Source organism: Nestor notabilis, unplaced genomic scaffold (genome assembly GCF_000696875.1).
Source record: "Nestor notabilis isolate BGI_N333 unplaced genomic scaffold, ASM69687v1 scaffold12078, whole genome shotgun sequence".
NCBI lineage: Eukaryota > Metazoa > Chordata > Aves > Psittaciformes > Psittacidae > Nestor > Nestor notabilis.
The window spans coordinates 17,539-43,066 of NW_009940614.1; the positions used below are offsets into that span (position 1 = coordinate 17,539).

Below are 25,528 nucleotides of genomic sequence, written 5' to 3' on the forward strand. Positions count from 1 at the left end.
TTAAATACTTGGCATGTCATGACAGGAATGCATTTAGGGAAGATTTCTTAGAAATGAGACTGAAGTACTGCAAATTATCTGATAAAGGTAATGGATTTCAGGGAATTGAGAAGGGAATCTCAGCAATGTGATTTGGAGCTGTAAAGAAGTAATGCTGCCTGCTGATGAATTTCTTCTGCTTTTTGATAGTGTTTCATTTGGTAATTGCACCATGTTGTTTTGTTCTGCAGGCCTGGGGAGCAGCAAGAAGAGTTTCCAAAGATGACTGGTTGGAATGGTTAAGAAGACTGAGTCTGGAGCTGCTGAAGGATTCCTCTTCACCATCCTTGCGCTCATGCTGGGCCCTGGCTCAGGCATATAACCCCATGGCTCGGTAGAGTAATTCTGTTTTTTTTAAGATCATTTGAAATTGCAATGCAAGCCAGATGTTATAAGGAAAAAGAAAGTTAAAAGCTCTTAGGTTCCATAAATAGAGACAGTTCCTGCATATTAGTCTGGGAATAACATAAGTCACCTGTAAGTGAAGCTGGAAAAATGGCAGAGCATGAAGTAGTTTTGAGGATCTGCTCACCTCTCACTCTTTTGCTTTCCTCCTCAGAGATCTCTTCAATGCTGCTTTTGTTTCATGCTGGTCTGAACTGAATGAAGACCAGCAGGATGAGTTGATTCGAAGCATTGAATTGGCCCTGACTTCTCAGGACATTGCAGAAGTCACTCAGACGCTGCTCAATTTGGCAGAATTCATGGAACACAGTGACAAGGTAGAGATGCTTTTGGGCAGCAGTTCTCTAATGCTGGCTGATGTCTAGTCTGTGGAAAGGGTGTGAAGAGTTCATGCATACTTTCTGCACTTATATACTCATCATGCTTTTGATGTATGTGCTTCTACCCAGGGTCCACTGCCTCTGAGAGACGATAATGGCATTGTCCTCCTGGGGGAAAGAGCTGCAAAATGTCGAGCATATGCCAAGGCCCTTCACTACAAGGAGCTGGAATTTCAGAAGGGTCCCACCCCAGCCATTCTAGAATCTCTTATCAGGTAGGACCACAGCTGATGAGACTTCTGCTCTTGCATCAGTACCCAATTTAGGATATCATTAGGACGAATCTAGACAGTTCTTAGGGTTTCACACTCCATCCCAAGGTGGTGTTGTAGGCTTACTAACTAGCTGGCAGTTGCACACTCCAAGCTTCTGAGTTCTGCCCTTCTATTTGGTTAAAATCATGACAGAAGCTGTGGGAAGTTGTGCAGGAAGAAGTGGACTCTTCCAGTTTCTACATTTTTCCCTTCAAGTTCAATATGGGATCTTGTGGGGTGGCTGTAAGTTAAATGAGACAGATTTCTACACCTACATATAAATAAGCCAGAAAAGCTGAAGTTCTTAAAGAAAATTTCTCATCAAGTTCTACTCATCTAGCTTAGATAGGTCTCACTCTCCATGTATCAAGAAGATATTATAAGAAGAGAGTGTATTGTTTCCTGAGCTTTGTCAACAAGAAAGATGTTAGCCTGAAATACCTGCACAGGATTTAGTACTAAACTACGTGTTTTATATCACAAATCTCAGTTTCATCTCACAGAAATATTAACTCTACCATTTGAGATGGCCAAATTCTTTTTGGTTAAGCAAAAACTTAGCTTTGTTTGTGATTTTTATTTTTTTTTTTCAGCCCTCCCACTTCCTTGGAGTTGTCCTTTCCTGGAGTGTTTCCCCCTCTTTTATTCTTTCATCCTTTGTCCTCTCTTTTTTTTCCCTGAGGAAAATATAGAATTCATTGTATTCGCTTTCCCAGCCTCAAGGGCAGCTGTTTCTGAGTGTATCAAACAAGGAGCAGACTTGAAGTAAAACAGAATTAAAAATGAAAGGCAATTTATTAGAAATGGAAAAATTTTGAAACCTTTCAAAATCCATTTTATAGACCACAGTTAAATTGGTTCCAACTCTAGTTCCGCACAGTTGAAATTTCCAGTATGAATAGTCAAACATATGTAAGGCAGTTCCCAAGACATCATTATCTCCCATTTCACACAACACTGAACAATTTAAATTAGATTGAAACTCTCTTTAAGGTGAATAAAAATAGATATATTAACGATAACTATCTTTTCCAACATATTCAAACAACAGTATGGTGACAGGAGTGGTCTCTTTCTTTTTTTTTTTTATCTGTTATTTTTAACACTGTGTTATGTAAAGGAGAAACACTGTGTGTTTTTACATAACATCTCTAGGTAACTTGTAATTGGGGTGGTTTTCAGAACAGATTTTAATGTTCCTCAGTGTGGTATGCTAGCAAACATTCCCTTATGTTTGAATAACTGCCTGGATTCTCTGGTGTGTACCAGTGTTTTGCTTATGGATACAGTGGTTTTAAGTGTTAGAGCTGAGGTTTTTGGCTGGATGGCCAGGTCTGGACTTCTTTTGCTAATCTGTTCTTTCTTAGTGACATACAGCACACTTTTGCTCTAACCTGAACATAATTTGGTGGCAGCCCAGATAGTTGCTTTCTAATTTATCAGCCTTTAGGTGATCTGTGAATAGGAATAAATATCATGGAGCATATGGGACAAATTCTTTCTCCAGGGTTACTATCTGCTGGGTGCAGCCCTCTGTGGGGACTTCCTTGATGCAGCAGCAGGAGATGGCAGTAAAACTTAAGGAGAGAACCTGGGCAACACTAACTAATCCAAAATCTTTGAGCTGCATTTTTTTCCTCTGTGGGAATGTAAACCACATATTATACTCAAAAGAATGGTTCATCTGGCTTGAAATTAATATGTTGTTGTTGTGATTTGAGTCTCTTTTGGAAGGAGTTACTCAGGAATGCTTACTCTACACACTGAAGGAGAAGCAACAAGGAGGCTTTCTTTATTCAGTCCCTGCCTGGCTGGTTAACACTAAGGCAACCCACTAGCCACAATGCTAGTGAAAACACACCAGTAGGTTTTTTGAAGGTGCTGTAAGTGCATTCAGTTATGACCTATTCTAACACAGCATTTTTTTCCCTTTGGGAAGAGTCTGAAGAGGAGGAAATAAGCCTGGGCCCTGATAACACTAATGGATGTGACTGGTGCTTAATGCGCCTTAGTGTTTGTGTGTGTACATAGCCAGTATGTAGCTGTTGCACGTATTAGATGAAATGAACTATTATTTGGCTGATTTTGAGCAGTTCATTGCCCACCTTCTGTGCAGTAGCATCATGAAACTGTACAAACAAATATTGGTTCTCTCTATGGTTTGAAATCCTCTGGCCGGATCTTCATCTCAACTCTCTTCAGGGAATAGGTTGATCCGTGCCATCCATACCAGGTGATCCCATCCATGTGCTTGGTGTGTTCTCCTTTCCGGTAGTAAACCCCGTTCAGATTGGAGTCTGTGCAGCAGTTGTACCAATATCCACCTTTTAAAAACCCAAATGAATAGATTCCTGTGAGTCATTTACTTAAAACAGGTATGTTTTGTATTCATCATAAGAATTACTGCTCTTTCCAGAGGAGAGTGACCTGAATGCAGCATTTAATCCCTGGAGCCCTTATAGCTGGGATTGCAGGTAAACTCAAAATTTAACATGGATACTAAATACATAAAGGCTTTACAGTTCCGTAGTCAAATTAGTCCAGTGGCTTTTCATTTAGTTGCATATATCTCTTATAATATTTCCTTGACATGTTTCTGTCTCTGACTGTGAGAGTTAGCTTGGGAAATGAGTTTGGGATCTTAGCTTGGGCATCTTAAAGCATTTAAGAGGTCTCTGCACACTGCAAGTAAGCTGCACTATTTTATTGTGGCTGATGCCACCAATTTTATTTGCATGTCATGTGTGGGCATAACGGGGAAATTAAAAATAAAGGGCAAGATGCAGTGAAGACAATTATGTGTGTGACAGATCTCCTATAAAGATAATAAATTGAATGAAGAGAGTAAACTCATTAGAGGCTCTTTAAGGTAGAAATAAAGATTGGAATTCGGGTTAAACCTTGAAGTGCAAGTAGGATAATAATATAGGAGAGTTATTACAAGTCCCTGATCCTAGAACTTGAAACCTTATAAAAGAAAATGTAATTATCTTATACAAGAATAACTTCCTGCATCACTGAACTGCATCAACATCCGAGATAGGCATAATGGGCTGGATAACAGTAGGTGTAGGTGAGAACATGCACTCAATCATTTGAAGAGCACTGATGTCTATAATGTACAGTCTGGCCTTATGTAAATCAGCTCTAAGTGCCAGATTGCCCACATAACTGGCAAGTGGGTATTGCAGAACTGATCACCTCTCCCTTTATTTGCCATCCAGATGCTCCTTACTAGTTACTTGGAATGAAGGAGTCTGGGGCTCTCTACAAATGATGCAGGAGCTCTCTTGGGACAGGAAGGTGTTTATTCATGGTTTACCTTTACGGAACTGGGCGCAGTCATCCACACACTTGTCATTGTCCTTGTCCTTCGTGCTGAAGGCTGTGTTGTTGTGGTACCTGAGGGAATCCCGCCCTGTGTTGCCAGTGTAGTTCCCCACGAAAAGGCGATAGCTGTTGATTTCATTGCTCAGGGTGAATTGCTTATATTGTGCATAGCGTATGTTGCCTTCCCAGTCCTGCCACAGAACAGTGAAGAAGAAATAGGTCCTATTAGAGCAGCTGCCAAAAACTCCACCATCTGTTGTTACATGCAGTGCACATTACATATATTTTCCAGTCCTGGATTTTTCGTGAGTTTTTTCTATCTCAGGCTACAGAAAGTTCCCTTTTAAGACAAAGAAACTTCCCAGAGCAAAGCGTTATATTTCCAAGTCTTACCTACACTGGTATTAAACAACATGTATGGAAACCTGGTGTGCAACTCTTGCATTCAGAGTCCTTGTCTCATAGTGTGCTGTCTCAAGTGATTTTGTTTTCCTCTCTGAAACACTGACTTTTAGACATAAAGCCTTTTGGCTCACTTTTTCCATTTTCCATTCCTTAAAACTATTGTAGCGGCTATAAACCTAATTTAAGTCAAACCCAAGCCTTTAATAGACTGTAGACATTGTTTTGGGGTAATACAATGCAAACTCTTTTGTACACAGACTGAAAGTAAGTTCTGCAGAAAGAAAAGATTCAGAGTCTTTAAAACTTTATGAAGCATCTCTGTGTATCTTTAAATCTGAGGTGGTCAGCAGTTTGATCTCTGTCTGCAGTGGGTTTCACAGCATTCTCTAGAGCCCCACATGTTCCCTAAGACACAATCTGTATGCAGATGGAAGGTTGTCCTACTGACTGCATGGTGGAGAACATAATTCCATCTTGTCCTTGAATGTATCACTAGGTCTATCCTGCTTCCTTCTCCTGCAATTATAGCATGCAAATTCTTTGGGCATCCTATAGAGACAGGAGATGGTGTGTGCTACTGGAGAATTACTTTGTGTTACAAGCTTTTTTTTCTGCTGAAATGAAATGCTTATTGATTACCTCCAGCTCTACTCGCAGAACAGTGGGGCGCCTTGAAAGTCTGTAGATGTTTTCATTTCCCAGCCAAAAATCTCCCCGAATATTGCCAAATCCTTCCTTGTATTGTTTCCAGTCCCTATTGAAAGATGTCAGACCAACTTTACGTCTTTGGATAATAGTCCAGCCACCTCCATCTGTCTCCATGTCACAGAACACCTGCAGCAGGAAAAATGCAGTGTTTACTTGTCAGTAGATTTAGGAAGGTTCAATTCTCTTAACACAAGGCAAGACATTGTTCCAGATTTCACAACTTGGAGAAATTCCTTTTTTTCTTTAAGTCATGGAAAACAAATGTTAAATGAACCCCTCTTCTCTTGTCTCTCTTAAATGTATATTCCTTACTTCCTTGAAGTTTGCCTAAAGATACTGATTCAGTGTAGGGTATCATAACTCAGTGTGTACTCTTCATCTCAGTAGTAGATAAGTATTTCTTGATTATATGTGAAAAGACATGTACTATACATTGTGTACTTGACATCCTTACCTCCAGCTCTGGACTCCCCAAAAATTCATCAGGAGGCAGCTTGTAAACCCCAGAGATCCGGTAGTTCCTCTGGTAGAGTGAAGAGCAGTCATAGACAGCATCTACTTGAATAGGAAGCAGAAAGTAAGAACGTGAACAGCAAGAACAGCTCCCCTGTAAGGATGGTTTCTGTGAGGCTTAATTTGTGATACAAGGAGTAATTAAGTGAAGATGACTTCTACAAGTCTTATGTTTTCCTGAAATGGTTTAGTTTTGATCAATGCATGCACTGGAAGAGGAGGTTGTAGCACTGTGACTTTGGGGGGTTTGGGTTTGTTTTTTGCCTCTCCTATCCCAAGAGACATCTCCAGTTTCTCTTCCTATTGCTACCATGTGCTGGAAGGTAAAAAGGTATATACTTGCTGTCCCTCTCCCAAATAATAAAGGCTTATCTAATAGAATTGCAAAGCTTGCTGCCAGATTGATGAAGCTCAACCTGATGCTTCAGCAGGTTGGCCAGGTTTGCAGATGGGGCATATTTGCTCAGCACTTTTTGCACCAGAGCCTGCGACAGAGGGGGTGGCTTTTAGCTGCAGTCAGTGTGTCAGTCTCTGCCAGCCTCCTTTCCTCCCTCTGCCGGAGCTGACTTGATGATAGGGAAATGCACAGCTATTCTTCTGAGGAAGATAAACCAGCTGAAGCAAGGCTTTCTCCATCCTGACAGCTTTCAATTCAGTACAGACTAAGTGTCTCTTACCTGGTGAGGTGAGACGAGACACATCTGGTTTAAATCTCTTTACTACAGCTCCCAAGAGACTCATTATGGTATAATATCTAAGACTGCCAGTAAACAGTGGTGTGTCAAAACTAGCCAAGTGGAACTTTAGGGAAGAAGAATTTAGTAAATAGATTTACAAGTTTTTACTTTGCATTTAAAAACAAAAAAATAAAAAATCCAAGTGAAGTCTTTGGCAAACCCAGTTCTCCCAGAAAGCAGCAGTTGATTTGAAGGAAGCTTTAAGCATGTTGCAGCGGATTTCATTTTAAGAGAAGTCATCTAAAAGGACACTTTCTTCCAGAAGCAGCTTTACAGATAGTTGACCTACAAAATGCACCTGCATTCCATGCTCAGACAGGCCTGTGTAATCACTCTGTGCAGTGAAATTTTCCCTCAGGGAAGAGAGGATGTGGAACAATTTAACTGTTCTGGCTAGGTTTATATCACAGTTTGCATCTTGCATCATCTACAGCCTTGAATGTTTGAGAATTATCATTGAAATAATGGGTAACTCTTTTTTACTCTGGTTTCAAGATAGTCATAAAGATACAGTTACAAACCTCCAGTATGGCTTGGACAGCATTTCTAATTGTTTTACCAACTTCTAGTTCCCTGTCAGCACTGTGAATACAGAGGATATTACTGCCAGAGCCATTCTGTGACAGAGCCAGCTCCCTTTCTTTTTGGACTGGTACTGTAGTGCTCAGAAAATGAAATACTAGACTGAGTTCCTCACTGTACAGATACAGTCCCTGCTCAGTTTTCTCATTCCTTGATAACAGACATACAGATATTAAAATACAGGTGGACCTTTGCACTTCTGACAGATGAATCCAAACTAGTTTTCTCAGCATCACCCACCTACAGAAGTAGTTCAAGCAGAAGCATTCGGAATGCACGCTTGCTAATCACGTTAGTGGGACATGCTAGCATTAAGGACTAATCATAAGTTCATTCTGAGCATCGAGAGGTATATCTGGGAGCTTGGTGACTCCCTCCTTACCAGCTGAAGTTTGTGTGACCGTCTGAGCTGCCTGGAGCTGCATGATATCTATCTGGTTGTTCATTTCGGAGTACTTGCTCTCAGCATCAATGAGGCGGGACTCCATCTGCTTGGTGCTCCCTTCCAGCTCCATCACCTGCATGACCACGTTCACCCAGTCACCTTCCTGCTTCTTGCTCAGTTCCTGCAGCATTCTGCTCAGGTTGGCTACTTGCAGCTTGAGCTCTTTAATCTCATCACAGCAGCTTGTCAACTTGGACTGTGCATTCCCATTGAGCGTTCTCCTTTTAGGAGGCTTCTGCAACAGCACTGGGTGGATTGCCACAGACACAGTGACGATGCAGAGCCAGGCCAGCTGAGCACTGGATCTTGCTGGCATTTTTGCTTACAGCAACAGAAAACTTCCAGCTGGCTGTGGGTAGTCTGAATGCAGCTTGGGTAGGTATGAAATTGGTTGCAAGTGCTACAGTACCTAGCTTTCTTCCAATGAAGGGAGTCTCTGAAGGTGGAGCCTGAAGAAGTAGCTTTTTTCCAGACCCGTCCTGTCAGAGTCTATGCACTTTGGAAGTCTGTCTCAAAGCATCTTTTATACTATTTTGCTGTTTACCTCCACCCCCCTGGAGCTATGAAGAGCTTTCTGGCCCCTCCCAGTTCATCTGTTCATATCAGGTGTTTACAGGGTGAAACTGGAACAGTTTTCAGCCAAAAAAAAGTTGAGGAGAACAGGGGAGACTTCCCTCAGTTCTGTGTTGAAGGGGTGTGGTGGAAGGCTAGGAAATGCAGAGAGTTTCCAGCACTTATTGCCTGTTGGATTGAAGCCCTCTTGGTGACTAGTTCTGGCACTTCAGTAACATTAGGGGAGCACTAGAGGTCCAGAATGTGAAAAGTCTGTCCCAGCATTACGAGTTTATGAAAGTTCAAGGAATGTAACTCCCTAGTAGGTAGCCTGAGCTGCAACAAGCCCTACTAATACCAGAAGTTGAGGGGGTAACTCTATGATTGCAGTATTTCTTAATTTGCACAATATTGTGGCAAATGCATCTATTTAGCATCTAATCCTCCTCCTTCTGGACACTGGTGTCTCTGCACTATTTGTTTTGTAGAATTCAGTGCTGCTGTTCTTAGAGATGGGATATCTGAGGGTGGGATGGAAAGAAGTCTGCAGAACATCTAAGTCAAAACCCATGCCTGTGTTTACTCGCAGTGGACGAGCAAAAGGACGTTAAGTGATGCTGAAAGACAGTTTACTTACAATTGACAAGAGGTGGGTTTTTTACAGGCAATGTGATCTAACTCCAGTATCAGGGAGGCCAGTTTGCTAACAGGATTCAGAGGGGAAAATCTATATGTAATTAAAATGTCGGTTTTAATTACTTACATGAAGTGTAGATTTAGGAGTAAAGCTTAAGTCTTTAGACGCTTAGAGTATAGGTTAAGTATCAGTTGGCTGAGACAGCAACTTCCAGTCTCCTCTTTTATATCTTTCAACGGTTCAAAAGTTGATTATAACTGTTTGATCCCAGAGTAGAACTGTTCCAGAAATGGTGCAGCTCTTTGCAAAAGGTCTGCAATTTTTGCTCTAGATCCGTATGGGATAGGATGTTCCTCCACAGGCCAGCTGCTCTGGAATTGCCCTACGTGTGAGTTCTTGCATCTTCCTCTCTGATTGTGATAATTGGCAGAGGTAAGATGCAAAATGAAGGAGTAAATGGTTCAAGTATCTGCTCCTGGGGTAAATGCCATGAAAGCTTCTTGGTGTCCAAGAGAGCAAAAGAAAGCTCCTTTCTTTGCTCTTTTGCAATGAAAATTAGGAGAGAGCCAGCTGAGATGTGCTATCCCATCTAGACTTCTCTTGTTGATCCAAAGCGGCTGCAGGATTTCTGCTTGATTAGAAAACACTAGAAAAGGCTTGGTGATCTGACTTCTATTTTAGAGAAGTAGGAAGCAGAGTTTCTTGTTGGTGCAGTTTCTCTTCCTCAGCTTTGCTACACTTACTGCTAGATGCTTTGTTTCTGCCTCTGATTTGTACCACAACTGGCTGATAGTTTTTCTGCAGATTACTAATGAGAGACCCCCCAGGGTGCAAAGGTTTAGAACAATGAGAGCATCAAAGCACTGAACAGGGGGAATATGAATACAGATGTTTCATAAACCTGAATTTTCTTAGAGGAAGAAGAGGGGATCTGTTGAAGGAGATGAGAATTGGAAATCTCCAACCAGGCAGCATGAGTGCCTGGAGTTTCATTGTAGCTGGATGTCTGTGTGCTGTACTTCAGGTAGAAACCTCTCTAGTATCAGCTGGTGAGGCCACTGTGTGGTATTGGACCTGAGGTATGCAAGTACCATTTAATTCAAGCACCGAGGATACCTCCACAGCAGACGCTAGGCTTCAGTCACGTTTTTGTCATGGACATTCCAGAAACCTTCCATAGCAAAATTGCTTTTTATACTTCAGACCAGAAAGTGCCACTGCACACAGATGAAAGCCTGACCTTTTTGTTCTGCCTCTAATCCTGTCTGAGCCCTCTTCCAGCTGAAGCTTCTGTCATTCCCAGGGGCAAATTCTTCTCAGGCTTCCTGTGATGAGAAACATGTTTTTTGTCAAAGTTGGAACAAAGAGTAGGACAGACTTTAGCTTCTGCACCCCAAAAAGCCACCCTACTAACACCCCCATTGTGTTAATAAGATCCATTCTGTCGCTGTTCCTCTCATTCACCGTAACTCTTGTGTCACACACAGTCTGAATTTCACTTGCGCTTACATCGTGAGGGGCAGATGTGGAAGAGGGGAGCCACTTGTAGGTCCATGCATTCATTCCTTATGTATGTTTTGGAAGGATCCAAGTTTTAGCCAAATTCACACACAGATGTTAGGAAACAGTGCAGAAAGACCTCCAAATCCCCTCTCTAAACTGGAGTATTTAATTGGAAATGAGGCAGCCAGGGGTTTGCATACTTGGATTTACCTGTTTTAAAACAGAAAATACTTCCTTGTTATGCGTAAAGGGGTGAAAGCAGACATACTATGCAGGAATGGAAAAGAGCACAAATCTTCCCATCTGTCATTACTTTTGAGGAAGCATTAAGAGGGATTTGGGCAGACAGATCTCTCTTGGCAGAGACCTTCGCCTTAATGGAATTTGACTTCTTTATGAGTATCTGAAAGATGAATCTTTCTCTGTTGCTTGGAGAAATGAGTGTAGTCATTTAGGCAGCAATAGCTACTGATGCTAGTCATTGCCAGATCAGATCAGCTGTGGAAGTCGACAGTCTATAGGAAACTGTTCCACTGTCATCTACTGGTGTACTTAACAACTTGAATTCAGGATCCTATTACATTTTGGAAAGAGGCATCATTTTGGACATAGGAAGGGATAAACTAGTTGCATGAGTACTGAGTAGGTCCTAGTCCTATTTTTTTCCTTTCCCCCAATACTTTTAGAGAAATACAGTATCATTTAGTCTGAACTCCATTGTCCTAGTTTTCCTGTGTTATATTTTGTATGTGGAAATATTCTGCTACAAGCAGAGATCCTAAAGTCAAGAACATGAGGCAAATCCTTTCTGACTTCGTTAACTATGTAGGTGTGATGTGGCTGGGAGAACTGAGTCTACATGGTTGCAGTTTGTGTGTACCCTATGCTTATAATGTTGGTTGATGTTACCAAATGCAAGTATATTAGTATTACTTGATTAGAACCAGAAAACTCTTGTCCCTGGAGGGCTGGATTAAATCATGTGGGTATAAATAACTGCTTTCTTTGGGAAGGTGTTCTGGCAGGTGTATGTGAAGCTGAGACAAGAACAGAACTCAATGCCCTGTGGCTATTTATTTGGTAGCCAGTCATTGCAAACCCTTAATATGCATCCGGCAAATGCTTCGAATGAGGCATTAAAAGGCTCTCATCAGCACTCAGACTCCTCACTTCATCAAGGCTCTGTGAAACACAGCTTTCCCCTCCCAGGAGGTGGGAAACTGTTCACCTCTGGTTTTGGAGCTGCTTGTGAATGTTCTAACATTGACTCTGCAATAGCTTTGCAGTAATGACTAAATCCCTAGTAAAGTCAAATACAGTTGTTACCTGCTGTAAGTAATTGTAAATCTCTGAAGTTATGTAGGAACTGGTGGTACAAGTGAGAGGGCCTGATGAGAAGCAAAACACTGATACTTCCTGCAGTCATTTGTGGTTTCTTCTTTATTTAATGTATCTGTTCTTTGCATAAGCACTACACGAAGACTGTGGCTTTGTGTTTTACCTTTTTCTGCTAAATATCTTCCTTGCTAATTGTTTTTCTTCTCTGCCTTCAGCGAATCTGGTTAAGAAAGAATAGGTGATACGACACCTTTTGCAGGCTGAGCAGAAAGGCTGGCTGAGAATTTTATTGTGACAGTTTTCGCTGCTTTTCCTTTTTCACTGTTACTGAAAGATGGAGGGCTGCAAGTCTGGCCTGTAAAGCAACCCATCATCACAGCTGTATTGAAAACAGCTCTTTGCTGGTATTGGTTTCTCAAACATGTTTCTTCCCAGCATAGGAATTATTTTTTGTGGTGTGATGGAATTTTATTGGGGTTTAGAATTGTTTGGGGGCCACTTGGTTGTTTTCTGAGGTTTGTTGAATCAAGGACTCGGGGATGCCCGAACACAAATAAACGGTAGAACTGAGGAAACTGGCCAACAAAGCCAATTCCTTTTGCCAGAGGATTATCTGTTCCCCAAAGTATCCACAAAGTAGCAGGGCCATCCGCTTCTAATCCCAGAGTCAAGCTCTCAGTGCTGCTTCAGAAAACCAAGCTTGGCTTAGGTTGGTAAAATCTGTCACATAGAGGAGCTGTTTAAACAAACTTGGGGAGTCTAACATTAAGAAGAGTTTGGCTTCTTGTCTAGACTTTGCACACAAGCTGCTTTATTGCAAAATAAAGGTTTCTCTCCCATGTTTTGAGATACTTTCTGGCAATAGGAAACGTGTGTGTTCCCTCACAGATAGGCTTGGGACTTCCTGAAAATGCTCTGTTGAAAGATGTAATACTTTTGTTATTCTGATTGGTGACAGTTTTAATTCTACTGTGCTCAGATACACAATTACGTATTGAGTCCAGATGGGACAAACTCCTGCAAAACTTTATCGATAGGAATCAGTTTTGCAACTAATTAATCCTCATTTTGAAAGAAAGTATAAGGATCTTGTCTTGTTTTTTGTATCTTCTAATCACTTTGGTTATTGCATAAGATGTGAAATGAAGTGGTGGGTATTAAACAGTGAAATTAGTTCAAAGTATATAAAAATTTTTTTGATACCATTTAGGCAATCTTGTTGTTTCTGTGGACTCCCATTTAATAGTATACCTGCAAACATGAGGACAGCTCTCTCATGAAATAGTTTTGGAAGAGTTTATGTATGTACATGTGGCATCTAAAAGGATTTTGAAATATTTTACTTGAGCATTTATGCTGGAAGACTCTGCCAGTCCATACCAGGCAGCTTAGCAGGATACTTTGGCCTTTTCCTGGTAGATGACAAATGTAACCTATGACCTACCAAACCTATAGCTACAGACTTCCAAGAAAGAGGAGATACAGTAGTCATCTTCTATGGCCTGCTGCTGAGCCTTCAAGTAAAGTAAGTGGTAGTGGTGGCTTTTTTCTATCTTCTAAACCAAAATGAACAAATGAGTATGTTCTACCCTCGGTGGATAGGGAGAATAATTGATTTGCACCTTAATCATAGAACAGTTTGAAATGGACCTTAAGATCATCTAATTCCAACCTGCTGCCATGGGCAGGAACACCTCACACTAGACCATGTCACGCAAGACTATTGGACCTGGCCTTGAACACTGCCAGGGATGGAGTATTAAACTTTATATTATCCTGAATTAGGAATGACTGCAAGGAAATATCCTGGTAAACAGAGACTTAAGTTACTGTCTGCTGAGTTAGCCAGCAGCATTGTTTCTATCTTGAGAGATGTTTTCTCGCCTCAGCCTTTAATTCAGGAAGATTTTTCTAGTTATCTTTTACCGAAATACAGGGAGAAATCTATCCCTCCAGTTCTAATCTGGTAAACTGTCCTGACTGCCAGCAGCAGCACTGCCTAAAACCCCCTGGCAACTCTGCCTGGCTGGAATATTAGCCCTTTAGGACCTCTTCTGTGGGCCTGGATGCGTTTCTGTATTGTGTTTCATTCTGTCCAGTCTCCAGCATGGTAACTGGAAAACAGCTCTGTGGTGCTCTTGAGTGTTACGAAAGTTAAGAAGATTCTGCCTTCTACCTAATCTGATCTGCAGGGAGAGGGGCAATGCCTCAATGGTGAGAAGGTGAAAGGGTAGGAAAGCACAGAATTCCATGATTTCTAAGCATGTATTCTGAATGTGCCAACAGGACTCCATGTGGAAAAACTTTTCCAAGGGAAGTACAATCTGCAGGCCCGCTCTCAGAGAACTCGTATGCAGTTGTGGGTCTGTTGAAAACACATTCCAGTCATCTGTGGTAGCAGTGATTGTTTGAGTTGTCAATATCCTCCCAACAATCAGAGCACACTGAATCCAGCAGATGAGAAAAAGCAGCCAGAGGTCCCACAAGATCAGAACTTAATCCACACACAACTGTGTTTCCCTTAGTCTGTAAAACTGAATAGCAAAATGATGCTGTGATTATCCAGGTTTTATTATTGTGAAGAAGTAAGTTAGTGAGTGTTCAGCCAGATTTATAAAACCCACTCTGATGTCTGAGTCTGGCTTCGGAGGAATTTTGTACCCTTCTTGGCAGTTGTGCTTCTGTGTTTAGGTCCATTTCTGCTAAAGCAGTGAATGTTCCCATTTTGTATATATTTTAATGTTGTGCATCAAAATATGAACTAACAGGAGATTTCCCAGTCCGTGGCTTCTCCTAGTCCACAGGATTACCTATCTTTACTCACTGTGTGGGCTAGGTGTTTTGTTACAAGAGAGTAATTTATGATTAATAATGGCAACTTAGTATTGTATCTACTGCTGTGTGTTCTTTTAAATCAAAGTCTTTCTCCTTTCCCTTCCCTTCTTTCCCCTCCCTTTGATTAATCCTAGACATAGATAGATTTGAGACATTTAATTCTACTTTGGACAGCCAAGAAAGTAAGAAACAAAAAAAAGAGTAATTGAGTGCAGCAGGAAGCATCAGCAAAAGAGCAGTGCTAATTGCTGAAGAATAAAATATAATGGCCAATTTTGTCAGGAAGCGTTGACAAGAAAGATAACTTGGTAGTAATGAACTGTCTGACATGCTGGAAGTGATGTGTCTGCCAATGACTCTTTAAATCATCAGGTTATGAAATGTGACAGCCATTTATCACTTTTATGAGGCACTGCTGCCTGGCTTTCCCTTGGGAAGCATGGAGGTAGCGCCTTCTTTGACTGTCTTACTAAAAAAAAGCCATGGCTATATTCCAGGTATTTCCCATTTCTGGGTGCCTGTCTTGAACCATGACTATGGTGCATTCATAGCCTGACTAAATCTGAAGAACCTCAACCATTCTGAGGTCCTGTTTCCAAAAACATTTTACTTGACCTTCCCAGATATCCAGAGTGTGTTTAGGAGCTTGGCTCTTTAGTTGTGAGAAGAGGAAACCTCCACAGACAGAAGAGATATAGGAGTCATTTGAAGATTTTCCCTGTTTCGTGTGTTCAGAGTACTCCTTTCAATACTACAGATTTCCTTGTCTCTTATTGATCAACAGGCCTCTCATGTTGGGGGGGAATATGTAGTTGTTGTGATGATAGCAGGCAAGAAGGGGCATTTCTGAAAGTTGCCTATATCTATAGCAGCATATTCAAAGACCATTGAAAGTCTTTTTGTGTTGCTCTCAGCTGACATGATTTGTTTCTTAAGTTATGCTGTTTCCACTTCAAATGTTAACTAGCATTGATACTGGACTGTAGAGTGTGTTGTAGCATGCTCAATGTCATTGACATTGCTTTGAATGACTTGTGCTTCTTGTTTTCCAGCACCTCTAGGGAAAAAAACAGAGATTGTCTGTAAATAAGCTTCATAAAAAGTTAATTTCCTCATTAAATTGGGATTTAGCAGCTCACCAAGCACCAGAGTGCAGACAGAGCCATTTCTGGTGGGAAGATCAGAAACCCAATGTGAAATAGAAATTATTTAAGAGAATAGCTGGATATCATGTTGCTGAACTGGAGAACCAGGCTTCTGAGTAGCCTGTCTGCTTGTACTTCAATAAATTCACCCTGGTACAGAACTGGGGACTGGTTGCAATGGTGGGAGTTTCTGACATGTTCTAGAAAACCAGCAAAAGAGCAGCACAAGTACTGGTTAGCACCAGTGCAGAGGCATTATATGAAACTGAAAGTAGGGTTGAAAACTTTCGTATGTGTTCCTGGCATCATTTGTCAACTGTTCTAATGATGTGCATTGTTTTCTGGATCATAAACCCCTCTACTCTGATGTTTAAAGGAGTTGGTGGTCTGTTTAAGAGAAAGGAGGGGAAAAATCAGTACTGTAAAGTTCTTAATAAGTGCAGTTTGAGAAACTGTGCCTTTCAAACTATTGACAACTATTCTTCTCCCTGTGCAGGCTGCTATTTAGAATCGATAATCATATGCAATCACTGTTTTGTGTAACAAGCCTTGAGAATATGGGTGTACCTGTTGTTTTTCAAACATGTAGTCACTGTGTGTCACTTTGTCTAATCATTCACTTGGAAGTTTTAAACAAAAAGAAAGGTGTTCCACTGGTGTTTCTAAATGATGGAGCTTGGGATTATCAAGCAGAAGCTCAAACTAATAATTGGCAACTGTGTGAAATGGTCTTTCTCTTCCTGCCTTTTCAGCATTAACAATAAACTGCAACAGCCAGAAGCAGCTGCTGGGGTCCTGGAATATGCCATGAAGCACTTTGGGGAGCTGGTGAGTCCTGCTGGAAAACTCTCTTCTTCATGTCTCATGTCTTCATGAGGTTTGTAGGTGGGGGGTTTTAATGTGTGTGGTGGCGTGGTTTTGTCAATCTATCACATCCCTGCTTATAGTAATGCATCTTTCATACTGAAGGTGCCGTGCTGCCACTGGGAGTGTGTGCTGTGTACTTAGCAAACTCTGGGAAAGGCAGCAATAACCTGATTCAGAGGAGAATTTAGCAGCTCTTGTTGACACTAAATGCAGCTGTGGGCAGCTAGCAACTTGAGAAAATAAGTCATTTTATTTAGAAGAAGCTGGGAAGGGAGGGAGCAAGTTCCTGTTCTAAGTGTTAAATGCTTGAGGGCTTTTGAGTAACTTGCATTCCAGGTAAGGATTTAATGGAAGTTGTGCCTCTGGCCTCTCATCCAGGAGGCACGTGAACCTGTCAGAGAGTTCACAGGTACTGTGTAGAACAGCAGATTAGCCAGTGCCTTACAACTTTGACTGTTCAGAGAAATAAAATAATCCCATCCTTTATGTGTTCTGTGCCTTTCTCTGCACAACTTACTCTTTTTCCTTTTTTGTTTCTTTTTTTATAAGCATTGAAGTTGTGTTCAGGGACTAAAGCATCTGTGCTCTCCTGACACTTCTGCTTTGTTAAAAAGATGACTTTTCAGTGATAATTCTTGCAATGCCTTAGGGTGATTAGCAAAAGGAAGGCAGCCCTGCAAGCACAGTAAACTAGCCTCTTTCATTAGGAACCACTGGAAAGTGGGAACACATAGCACAAAATGGTAGAATTCCTCTGGTGTAGTGTTATAGTGTGGGTTTGACCTAGACTGGAAAAGAATTAATTTCTGGGAGAAGTACAGACTTCAGACCATCTTTGCAGCTTGTGATTCCTTGGGTGGATTGAGCAAAGCTCTCTGTTACCTAATTCTGACCTCACTCTTTAGCAGTAATGTAGTACAAAACACAGAGTTTGCCAGAACAGGCAGTAAAAAGAACTTAAGAGGAGCTGTGAGCTCTGCTTTCAGGAACTTACTTAAAATACTATGAGTGAGCGGAGAAGATAAAGGCTGGTATATAAATGTCCTAAGTGGAAGAGCTGGCATGCAGAGCATGGTTTATACTGACCCTGCCCGCAGGGCTGGGGAAAGAATCTATTCTGCAGCCTATGTCAAGACATGAGCAGCCAAGGACTGAGTAGAAAAACATTGCAGGAATAAATATGGAAAATATATTAAGGCATTTTATTTCTTGAAAATTAGAAACAATCTAGAAACAAAGACTGGAGAAAAGTTTGTGCAGCTGATAAAGATCATTGCTTGGCTTTCTTTTAGAGTGTTTGGTACAAACTACAGCCTTTCCTTGTGAGGGCTGTAATTAGAACCCAGCATCATACTACCTGTTGTAATAAAGCACACAGTGTGCTTTTTGGGTTTGGGTTTTCTTCCAACTCATTCCTGAACACAGGACTGTTCTTGTTTAAATGCAAACATGTGCAACAACAGGAAGTAGAATATTTTATACATTTACCCTTTTTCCTACCCCACTCACTCTTCCTCTCCAAAAAGAAAAGCACCAGCTGCTGAGCTAGTATTTCACTGCCACTGAATAGGGGATGATGTTGGATTGATCTCTCTGGTAAACCTGAATTCATCTCTCTGAAGGTTGAAAAATACTCAGGATTCCTGTTTTTGCTCTAGCTCAAGGCTTTTCTCTGCATCATAGAAATCCATGAGGATATTTAGAATGAAAACAAGGCTCAAGTGACCACCAGAGACACAGAATTTTTCAGGAAAAGCTGCAGTAGTTAATATAGACTCATCAATATTAATCCCACTATTTATTTGGAATGTTTTGGGGTTTTTTTCCCCCTTAGGAAATTCAAGCTACCTGGTATGAAAAGCTACATGAATGGGAGGATGCTCTGGTGGCCTATGACAAGAAGATGGACACAAACAAAGATGATCCTGAGCTGATGCTAGGACGGATGCGCTGCTTGGAAGCACTTGGTGAATGGTAAGAGGGGAATGCCTGAAGACTGAGGAAAATGGTGCCTATCTTGTCTCTGGATGCTGTCATCCAGGTGGAATTTTTTTTGTCTAAATTCCTATTTACTCCTGCTTAATAGTTTGAGTATTTCCAGTGACTTCTCGCTTTGTACGTTCAAGTTGGAATTAGTAATAACATCTCCAAGCCTTTTGGGATAGCCCATCTGATAAGTTAAGGTCTCTCTGAAAGAGAATCTGCAGTCTTACGATCTGATCAACCCCATTTGTAACAAAGCAAGAAACTGTAAATAGAGGGGACCCCTCAGAAAACATTAACTGGGCAACACTTGTCAAAAACAATCATAAACGAAGCTTGTTGTGGCCCTTCTTTTTAAACTCTGATTAAAGCATGAGAGATTTCTGCACTTATTCATGGTCAGACCTGTGCTTATCCAGAATGCATGATCTTTTGACAACTGTTAGTGAAATTGTCTGTAAGTAAGCGTAAGATTATGCCAAATGAATTACTCCCACTTTAAAACCCTTTTGCCTATTTTGTAGCTGGCTGAGTTGTTCATTATTACTCTTTTTTAGCATTCATTAAGCATTGTCTTTGTGGACATTCGGTATTTCAAACCCTGTGTTAAATGTGTGCTGTCAACATGTAACTGGTTAGAGCCAGTGTTTGTGAGAGAGTGAGCTGGTAGTGACTTAGTCCTTGCTAGTTCACTGTTTTCCTCCCTGTTCAACTCCAAGAAGATAATAGGAGAAGGCATCCTGTGCACTGTAGCGTGCAGTTCTACCCAGGGGCATACGTGATTTGGTCCAGGTTCCGCCTTCCTACTGAACTTTTCATGTCACGAGCTCTCTCCTGATGGGTCCTGACGTGAACCCACGGGGTGGCACACAGTGAGGAGATTCCTCTTCACTAAAGTCATTTTACTGTTAGAGGAACAGAGCTGCTTGAGAAACTGAATTCTGACAGCGTTTTCTGCCCTGTTTCTAGATGAGGGTGACGTGTATTGGGTGTAGCTTTTTCAGTAGGAAAAACAGACCCTCTTACTGAGCACAGTCACCTTTTTTTTACTCTTACTCAGTCATCTTTTCTAGGAATAGGCAATTCCCACCAGGGATTTATGGAATTTCCACCTCCTGCAGGACATGTATTTGTGGAAAGTGTCCTCTGAACCTCCTGCTTCTTCACGTATCAGTGACAAATATATTACAAAAGGATGCTCTTCTGTTGGAGCCAGATAACATGCATCTGTAGTGATAAGGGCAATCACAGTCTCACAAAGAACTGTCTGCTTGCTGTTGTGGAACTGCAGATGTCTTACAATTCAGAGGTGCCTTTGCAGAGTGCTGTCTGCTACCTTACAACTGGCTATAGAGACATCATCCTGAGTCTGGGGGTTCCATGGTATGACTGCTGATATTCTTCCACAGCGTTCAACTTGACTCTTTATGCTGCTGGAGTCTGCTTGCAGAATCTGACAGTTAATCCAGAATTGATACTATGCAGCATCATTATTTCACTATTCTGTGCAGTGACATTTTGAAAGGACAGCCAAAATATTCCCAGCCATTTGTCTCCTGATGTAGTTATGTCTGCAAGAGCCATACTACTGTATTAGCATCTATGAGGTCCTGATTTACTGCTGTTGCTAGGTTTGGCTCGGTTTTTTTTTTTTCATTTCTTTTGTGGGTTTAGCTTGGTTTTTTTTCCCTTCTGGGCCATTAAGCTGTCAGAATGACTGTCTTGCCTGTGGCAGCCCATTGGTTCTGTTTGACTAACTCATCTTCCTTTTGGGGAGGGGAGAAGATGACAGTGGAGAAGGCAAGTTGGCTTCCCACACAGTTGGCAGCTATTCCACTGCTACAGAGTATCCAGCCTGAGAAATTCAGGCACTGCAACACCCACAGAAATTGGTTTGATTAATGGAGCATTCCCAGTTGATCTCAAAGATGTAAAAAATCCTGATGCTTCCTCTCCACTGGAGATGAAAGATTCAGATCCCCTCTGAGATCTTGCCATGACAAGTCTTCATACTAGGTTACAGTAGCATTGATTTTTGTAGTGTCTGTCTTCAAGCTTGATGATGTGTTTATCCAGAATGATTGATAGCAGGAGCCATGCACAAGCTACTCACATCGTATGTTTCTTGTACTGACACTTGCAAAAAAATGTAAGTGTTCCTTGTTTGGTGTGGTTTGGTTTCTTCTTGGGAATGGTTTGGGTTGGTTTCTGTATTTGTAGATTGGAGTTGACAGTTCAGTTCATGAAGTAGTCATTGCGAACTGCTGAGGAACAAATGCAAACTTTAGTCTGGAGTTTTGTATTCAAAGCATAATGTGCATTGAAATTATTCTCTGATGATAGGATGTTTGTCATCAGCCTAGCATGTCTGCACTGGCCAAAGGAGAAGAATCTTGTTCTCTCCCACTCCATAAAAGAATGATGGGGCTGGTGGTCATCTTATCCGTACAAAGTGGTTGTTTAACAAGGAGGAATTCTTAGAAGAGGCTTTTTGCTGATCCAAAATTGTGGATTCTTCTTAGGGGACAGCTCCACCAGCAGTGCTGTGAAAAGTGGACGCAGGTCAATGATGAAACTCAAGCTAAGATGGCTAGGATGGCTGCTGCTGCTGCCTGGGGTCTAGGTAATGTATCCTTCTGTGGTGGGGTATGACAGCTCACAGTGCAGGAGCACAGATAGTTTTAACTTACTTCAGAAATATAAAATATAGCACACAGCAAAATCAAAGAACAAAATTACTTACATTGGGCAGTGAAGTGTCATTCAACACTGAAACCCTTTAGAAAACCTGCGTTTACATAAGGTCTCAGCATGGTCTCAAGTAACAAAGAGACCATTTTACTGGTCTGAGTGGATGATCAGTTGCTTAACTGGTCCCTTTTAGTTAGTCTTACATTGAACATAGCTCAAATGTGAAATGACCTTAATAGAATGTCTCAGATTTGTGTCAGACTCTTATTTACAAACTAGAACAATCTGTTGGGCATTTTGCTAAGTTGTGTCTGCTGAGTAGACAGTCTGAAGTGGAATAAATCTATAAATGGTCCAAATAATCTGTTATGTTGGTAGCCAGCTGTTTACTGGAGAAGCTTATAAATCACTTGCTGTCTGCCAGCCTGTGCTGAGAAAAATTCATCTTTTGCTTTTGGACACTAATTCACTCAAATATTCTGGAAATGTCAGCATTTCAACTTCTCTGTTACAAGGAGTGCAAGAACCTTTTCCGTGAGGTTAATGATTTGCCTAGAAGAAAAATGCCCATGGTTTTGCTTGTCTATAACCCTGCCTGTGTACATATATACGGTTTATGTGTATGTATATATACAGTTCAGAACACAGTCTGTCCCTGCCAAAGGCAAGCTTCTGGAGACCTGGCTTAAATGTCAGCATTCAGGCCTAGTTGCTCATACCTGAATACACTGTAGCATAGTTCTGTTGCAGAGAAAGCTGTTGTATTACTTGAGGATATCTGTGTCTCTGCAGGTCAGTGGGATAGCATGGAGGAATATACCTGCATGATCCCAAGGGACACCCATGATGGTGCTTTCTACAGGGCTGTACTGGCTCTTCATCAGGACCTCTTCTCACTGGCTCAGCAGGTAATTACCTTCCTTGGTGGCTTCCCAAAACCTAGTTTAAGTTGAATTAGGCTATACTGCTGAATGGAAAGACAAAAGCTTTAAACAGTCTGTCTTAAATAACCTATGAATTATCCAAAAGCTTTTTATTCCATTGATGTATTAGACCTTAGTGATTGAGCTTATCTTGTATTTCCAGCACTGGAACAGCACTGAATATATGTAAAACACATGGATATTTGTACAGATAGTAGTGGTCAAGTGCTGTAGAGTGTAAGAATGTTGCACTCATTCTTAGGCTTCTTCACTTCTATGTCTGTTTTCTAGACAGACAGTGCACAAGGATTATCTCAGCAGAGGTTCTATTCTACAAGGCACTGCTTGATAAAAGACATTCAAGCCTTAAGACACACATGAGATTCTTCATAGGTGTTCTGTGCACTTCTGTCTGTTACAGCTTTTTCAGGGAATTGCTCATATCCATCATGTACCAGAACTTTTCCTTTCATTTTTCTGGTAAAATTTACTAATCCTAGATTGACAGGAGAAATGAAGGTAAGGAATGATCTGTTAAACAGATCCATATTGGTATGCTTTGTCACAGAGAAGATTTGCAGAGTGACTTCTTCCCCTCTGTGAATGTGGAGCATGTTGTTTACTTTCTAAGGAAGCTCAAGTACCATTTCTCAGAATTCTGTTATGTGCTGGCTTGCCAGCTTAGATAAAGGCACAATTCAATCTGCTCTGTCAAAACCCATATGTGGATTTTTGGGTGATGTGCACAGGAAAATTGGCCAGGCATTCAGAGGTGTAGAGTTTGTGATTAACCTTTAACATTTTGAACAGGAAAAACTATAGATGAGAGATTATATAATGACTGGAACTAGAGCAGGTTTATTTCATGCTTGAAGAGCATATCTTGGAGGAAGAAGAATGGAATTTGCTGTCCTGTAAAATTCAGGAAAACCTGTTGGGTTACATAAAACAGAGAAAGCTCTTTTCTATCATTGTATATTATCAAAAGATGTTTCTTAAGGCTTTTTTGTAACTGACTCTCCTGCACTAAAATGTGAACTTCTCTTTTCCTCTATAAATGTTACTAATGATGATCCCTACATGACAGTAGGATTAGAAATACTGCAATTTAGTATTTTTAGTACAAATTTCAGACTATGCAGGTAGTAAATGAAGCCCCATTGACTTCTCCTATACCTGCCCTCTGTTTTCCTGTCCCATCTTTCTATTGCTAGCACCCTTTCGTGGTTCTTGCTGGAGAATGGGAACAAAGCCAGCTTTGTCCATGAGATGGAACAGATGAATAGCAGTTCCAACAGTTGGCTGTAGATAAAACATACCACACTTGCCCCAATATCTTTTTCTGTTTCAGTGCATTGACAAAGCCAGAGATCTGCTAGATGCTGAGCTGACTGCCATGGCAGGAGAGAGCTACAGTCGAGCCTATGGGGTAAGCGTGTCTCGGCCTTCATTCTCCTCACTGCTGCTTCAGACTGATTCTAGAGGTTGCACAGAACTTCTGAGTAGTGCCTGTATTAAACATAAGACCTGTGAAGGCCCACAAGCTAAATGGCTCTTGTCAGATAAGAAACAGAACTTTGCAGGAGCAGCTTTAGGACAAATTAAACAGTCACACAAGCTCCCCCCAGGAAAGAGATGAGAATTGACATTTAGAAAGTCTGAATTGGCAGATTCAAAGATGAAGATGCTGCGAGGGCTGGAGCAGCTCTGCTCTGGAGCCAGGCTGAGAGAGCTGGGCTGGTTCAGCCTGGAGAAGAGAACGCTCTGGGGAGACCTTAGAGCAGCTCCCAGTGCCTAAAGGGGCTGTAAGAAGGCTGGAGAGGTGCTTTGGACAACGGCCTGTAGGGATAGGACAAGGGGGAATGGCTTTAAGCTGAAAGAGGGGAGATTGAGATTAGATACTAGGAAGAAGTTCTTCCCATATGGTGGTGCTGAGGCACTAGAACAGGTTGCCCAGAGAAGCTGTGCCTGCCCCATCCCTGGCAGTGTTCAAGGCCAGGTTGGACAAGGCTTGGAGCAACCTGCTCTAGATGGAGGTGTCCCTGCCCTTGGCCAGAAGTTGGAACTGGATGAGCTTTAAGGTCCTTTCCAGCCCAAACCATTATGTGATTCTATGATTGTCTAGATACCAGTATATAGCAGTGGATCCTTTACCTGTTGGGCAGCATATGTACTTAAGATTTTGATGCCAAAATACTGTTCCTTAATTATAGATGTGTTCTGTAGTGACTGGAATGGAATGTGATTGTTTCCTTCAGGCTATGGTATCCTGCCAGATGCTGTCAGAGCTGGAAGAGGTTATCCAGTATAAACTTGTACCAGAACGCCGTGAGATCATCCGCCAGATCTGGTGGGAAAGACTGCAGGTACATCTGTGTAAAGATCAAGGATGGAGATGCTGATGTGCTGTGTGATGTGCTGATGTGAAGAGCTTCCTTTCGAGTCAGTGTGGTGGCTCAGCAAGTCTTTCCATTTCTCTTTTTCTCCTATTAGCATATATGGTTACATGGCTGTGCTTTCTCCTTTGCATCTGTCCTAGTGGTTTTGGGTTTTGGTTAGTGCTCCTGAAGTGTCTACTGATGTGACACTTGAAAAAGTGATTTAAGCCTTGAAATAGGTGTGTACAGAATGGAGACACTAGTAACAACTCCAAGCCTGTTTATCTCAGTGTTGGATCACACCTGGCAGTACTGGTTTGGATAAGGCTAGTTTGAATTTTTCACCTGGCTGGCTGCATTGGAAGAAGTGCATTCTCTCACAGTGCTGGAAAACTGGACAGAGAATTCATGTTTGTAAAAGATTGTCCTGTTCTTCTTGTTTCGCCCTCTTACAAGAACATTTCCAATTGACTGGTGGCACTCGACATGACTTTGTGGTGGACTTGGCAGTGTTAGGTTTATGGTTGCACTTGATGACCTTAAAGGTCTTTTCCAACGTAAATGAGTCTGATTCTGTGATTAGCCTTTTCCTCTTGAAAGACCTTCAGCAGTTCTGTGTTTCCTGTGTTTAAAGAAAAGATTGCACCTTTCTTACTCCAAACAGCAAAAATCCAAAGCACCTCTGAAGGTTTAGATCAGTCAAATATTTGGAGACTATTTCCTTACAAGAGGTGTCCCTACAGTGAAAGTGAACATCATCAGCTGAAGTAGTACATACAGGAATACTGTTTAAAGAGGTGATTCCTGCAAGGGAAGGAGAGGAGTGGAAAAGGCATAATTAGGGCAAAATGCTTTCACTATACCAACTTTTGATATGC

At 41.4% G+C, this 25,528-nt stretch overlaps 2 protein-coding genes across 2 annotated transcripts in view; one reads left to right on the plus strand and one right to left on the minus strand.

The window, feature by feature from the left end:
• Positions 1-25,528, plus strand: part of MTOR (mechanistic target of rapamycin (serine/threonine kinase)) — a 63,994-nt gene that overhangs the window by 16,666 nt on the left and 21,800 nt on the right. Inside the window, exons 26-34 of the mRNA XM_010020450.1 lie at positions 231-373; positions 599-761; positions 894-1,039; positions 16,561-16,636; positions 18,510-18,649; positions 21,181-21,281; positions 22,142-22,257; positions 23,624-23,701; positions 24,531-24,638. Of these exons, the coding sequence (XP_010018752.1) occupies positions 231-373; positions 599-761; positions 894-1,039; positions 16,561-16,636; positions 18,510-18,649; positions 21,181-21,281; positions 22,142-22,257; positions 23,624-23,701; positions 24,531-24,638 (1,071 nt within the window). The remainder of the gene's footprint in view (positions 1-230; positions 374-598; positions 762-893; positions 1,040-16,560; positions 16,637-18,509; positions 18,650-21,180; positions 21,282-22,141; positions 22,258-23,623; positions 23,702-24,530; positions 24,639-25,528) is intronic.
• Positions 3,233-8,114, minus strand: ANGPTL7 (angiopoietin-like 7). Its single transcript, XM_010020449.1, has 5 exons — positions 7,736-8,114; positions 5,976-6,076; positions 5,453-5,647; positions 4,401-4,599; positions 3,233-3,402 (listed from the first exon to the last, which is right to left on the minus strand). The coding sequence occupies exons 1-5, from the start codon at positions 8,112-8,114 to the stop codon at positions 3,233-3,235; spliced, it is 1,044 nt and encodes a 347-aa protein (XP_010018751.1).